The 4,269-nt window shown below is 46.5% G+C and overlaps 1 protein-coding gene across 1 annotated transcript; it reads right to left on the reverse strand.

The window, feature by feature from the left end:
* Positions 1–334: 334 nt before the first annotated feature.
* On the reverse strand, positions 335–3,733 carry LOC103640761 (pentatricopeptide repeat-containing protein At1g22960, mitochondrial). Its single transcript, XM_008664247.3, has 2 exons — positions 1,135–3,733; positions 335–1,039 (listed from the first exon to the last, which is right to left on the reverse strand). The coding sequence occupies exon 1, from the start codon at positions 3,338–3,340 to the stop codon at positions 1,190–1,192; it is 2,151 nt and encodes a 716-aa protein (XP_008662469.1). The 5' UTR covers positions 3,341–3,733; the 3' UTR covers positions 335–1,039; positions 1,135–1,189.
* Between the last annotated feature and the right edge of the window lie 536 nt (positions 3,734–4,269).

Genomic DNA, 4,269 nt, shown 5'->3' on the forward strand with positions numbered 1-4,269 from the left:
TGTACCATTGAAGCCTTCATATGAGTAGAAGCATATCATGTGATGTATCAGCTCGTCCATGATTCTGATATTATGCATGCTGTCAAAACTCACTTGCATACAGGCCATACACTTTCCACTTCTACTTCTATTTGGTAAGATCGTTAACCAATACAAAGTACCATGACGTACATATATTCAGCTACAGGTTTACACCTCATATCCAACCTCTTGCTAACTTCTCTGGAGCTCCGAAGTTTTAACACAAGTGAAACAACAAATTCTGATGTGGGATGAAAGTCAAAATTGGTAAAGATTTGTTCATGTCAATAACAGTTGGGACAGAGCTGGATTTTTTAAATGAATAATATTCTCGCTAAATGATTCAATCAATACTAATAAAGTTACATTTCTGACAAGTCAATATACTATGGCTTATGTTTATGGCAAAATTGATGATGATACAAGAATTATTAGTTACAAAAAAAAACCTTGGTATGTTCTTACCAAGAGAAATCCTACAAATAATTGAAGAAAGCTCAGTCGCAATGGCCTATGGCCATTTTACTAACAGAGCTAGTTGGGTAAGGAATCGAAGGCCAACAGGTTTCCAGTATACCTCATCAAAAGGAAATAACAAAGGGGTCAGAATTGTATCAAGTGAGGTTTCTAGAAACAGAGCAGATGCCTACCACCCAGTTTTCACTAAACACATATATCCATGGCTATGATGCCAAGAAAAGAATCATGGCAAGGTTTAAGCAGCAAGGGGGGAAGACCTGATTGTGATCAACTATTCATTTGGGAAGCACCAAGCTGATTAACTAAGAGAACATGGTCTAAAAAGGTCTTGCTTTTCTTTTTTCTTCTTTTTGGATGGAATTGCCCCCAAGGCCCAAACTTCCTCTACCATCTCTGAGCAGCAAGAGGAAGGCCTGTTTGTGCTCAACTATTTGTTTAGAAACCACCCAGCGGCTTAATCAGAGAATATTGTTTCAAACTCTCTTTTTCTTTCCATTTTGAAACGAATGGTCCATGAACTCCATCTATCATCTCTGGCCTGAAAAGAAAACGGAAATATGGTTGGAGACATGAGCAAAGCTAGTTAACAAGCCAATGATGAAGAGAAATATGCATATAGGAGAGAGCTCTCACAGGGAGATATCAGCAAAGCAAGGACAAAAGGACAAGCTTTCAGAGCTCGATCAATCTATTCACCCAAAACGACATTCTCCAAGTACTCAATTGCATGGTGCATGTGACCTTCATCAAATCCCTTGAACAAGGCCTTACGTGTTACATAATCTGGATGAATACCGTTCTGATGCATTTCAAAATAGAATCTCATCGCATCTTCCCAGTTGCCCTCTTCACAGTTCCCATCTATCAACAAAGTATATGTGTATTTATTTGGCACCAATCCCCTTTCTAGCATCTCATAAAAATGACGATAAGCCAGTTGAGTTCTGCCCATCCTGCATAATGCATGTATGAGGACATTATATGTTATTTCATTAGGTTCAACTCCTTCCTCCAGCATCTTTCGAAACCAACCATATGCTGAATAAAGGTTTCCTCTTCTACAATATGCATGAATAATAACAGTGTAGGTCACAGCTGAGGGTGGCAAACCATCTGAGATCATGTCATTAAAAAATTTTCTTGCTTCTCTTAGGAATCCCCTTTCACAGTGTGCATGAATCAAGCAGGTGTATGTGATACAGTCAGGCTGTAAACCATTACTGATCATCTGCATCATCAGCTCTTCGGCATCTTTCAGGTTACCAGTCTTGCACAGTCCATCAATAAGGATATTGTATGTCACTGTATCGGAAGATATGCCTTCCAACATTATTACCTCTCTCAACTGGAAAGATTTGGAAATATCCCCTAGGGTTATCTCCGCACAAATCCTTGTATTATAGGCAAAGCAATCCGGCCGCAAACCTTTGCTCAGCATCTCATCAAAGAACTCTCTTGTCATAGCAAGGCTACACACATTATGTGAACCCTTCATGAGAATTGTATAGGTATAAACATCAGGCAAACAACCCTGCTCTACCATTTCCTCTTTCAATCTCCTGGCTTCCTCTAAATCACCTAATCTACAATAACCATCTATAAGAATGTTATATGTCAAAACTGTTGGTGCTAACCCTGCACGCCTCAAATCGCCAAACAACAAAAGAGCCTCTTTCTGATTACCTGCCTTACAATACCCATTTAGCAAAGAATTGTAGGTGATCACATCTGGTAGCAAGCCCATCGCCCTCATTTCCACAAACTTCGCCTGTGCAGCCTCTATCTGCCCACTTTGAAGCAGTCCATGGATCATTGCATTGTACGTCACTACTGTAGGCATAATGCCCTCATTCTCCATCTCCAGCTGCAAATCATCAACCTTTTTGACAAAGCCCCTTGCAAGCAACCCAGTGATAAGTGGGTTATAAGTGAAGGACGAAGCCTTCTTGGACAGCCGCATTTCCTCAACCAGCTCCGCGGCCTCCTCGAGATAACCTTTCCTAGCCAACCCAGCAATCACCACATTATAAGTAACATCGTTCGGCAAGCAACTGCTCCCCCGGGCCTCCATCTCCTTCAGCAGCATGTCAATCTTGTCCTTCCTTCCCTCCTTCGAGAAAGAATCCAGCAAAGTATTGTATGTGACAATACTTGGCTCAATCCCGAGCTGGAGCATCTCCGCATGCACAGCAGACATGTCGTCCCACCTGGCCGCATCACGCAATACACGGAGCACCTTGTTGCAGTCTTTAACGTCAGGGGCCACCCCGTGGCTTGCCATCTCGCGGAAGGCGGACAGGCACAACGTCGAACATGTGTCGGGCGTGGCGTCACGGGCTTTGCATTCCTTGGAGTATTTGGTGGACAAGCTTAAGAGGAGGTTCAATAGTGACAGAGGGGCGGGAGCGAGGGGGCCGGATAACAGGAGGGACACGAGGGGGAGGAGGAGGCCGAGGTGCAGGGCGCGGAGGGAGACTGGATAGGCGACCCGGATGTGGTTGGCTCGGGCGAGCGGGACGAGGACGGCGGCGAACGCGGAGGCGGAGCGGGGGAAGCCACACGGGGTGGTCTCCGCCCACCGGAACAGCTGGTGCGCAAGGCCCGGGAGGCCGCGGAGCGCGGAGTGGACGTCGCCCGTGGCGAGCACCTGGCGGAGAGGCTCCGGCGGTGGGGGGTCCGAGGCGAGGAGCGCGGCGAACGGGTTCTCCTCGTGCAGGCGCGGAGGCGGCGGAACCAGCGCCGGCAGGGAGGAGGAAGAGGAGAAGCGGATGCTGGAAACAGCTGCTACGGCGTAGGATACAGGAGCTTGTGATTTGCAGTGTGGGATGTTGAATGGCATGGATTATGATTCTGGTACCGCCCGGCGATGCCTCGCCATGAATGATGGCGCGGCAGCGGCGAGAAGGAGTCTGTGGCGACGGCTGCGACGCATCCACTAGATTCCGGCGCCCGTATGGGGTCGAGGGCGCGCGCCCCCCAGGCTGCGGCCCCCGACCTGGAGTGAAGGGCGGCCGGAGGGCGGCCTTGACTGAGATGCCCAAGAAGCAGCGGCTGAGCCGCCGTAGACGGCGATGATGCCTAGTAGGCGGCGGCGGCGGCGGCGGCTGGTGACTGGTGAGACAGAGAAGGCGCGGCGGGTTGGAAAGAGGGATCGGAGGAAACCAAGGCCACGTCCACGTTTACCAGAGCAGCGCTGGCGCTGGAGGTGCACACGACATCTGCACCGTTCATTTTGATGAATCAAGATGCGTGCAAGAATCTTGCCTTAGATTCAGTGCTCCACACACGCTGGATCGCTGACCAAATTGAAAGTTCAAATGCTAGTACTGTTCGATCGTGGTGATAATATGCAAGTACAAATAAATATACAATGAACCCAAGGATGTTTGGTGCTCGGATGTCTAAACTACAACCAAAAAGAGGCGCTCATTGCTTTCCATAAATTCAGAGAAGCTGAAAAATGATCTAGTAATGAAATAAGCACTTTCTAGATATCGTATTCAATTTAGTAGAAAAAAATGAGAGCTCAAATCTCGTCGCAACAAACTCAATGCATTTTGCATTTATACTTGCTATAAATATAGGGGTGTTTGATCCAGAAAGTGAAGTTTAATCCTTGTTACATCGAATGTTTTTAATAATAATTAGGAGTATTTAATATAATCTAACTATAAAATTAATTATACACGAGAACTAAACAACAAGATAAACTTATTGTCATGGTTTCAGAAATCGGGGGACAATAAATTTGTGTTCGGTATGGGCTGC

The sequence above is a fragment of the Zea mays genome, chromosome 10 (genome assembly GCF_902167145.1).
Source record: "Zea mays cultivar B73 chromosome 10, Zm-B73-REFERENCE-NAM-5.0, whole genome shotgun sequence".
Classification (NCBI taxonomy): Eukaryota; Viridiplantae; Streptophyta; class Magnoliopsida; order Poales; family Poaceae; genus Zea; species Zea mays.

Excerpts from the sequence above, each read along its gene's own strand:
- LOC103640761 (XM_008664247.3), bottom strand. The coding sequence starts at position 3,340 with ATGCCATTCAACATCCCACACTGCAAATCACAAGCTCCTGTATCCTAC.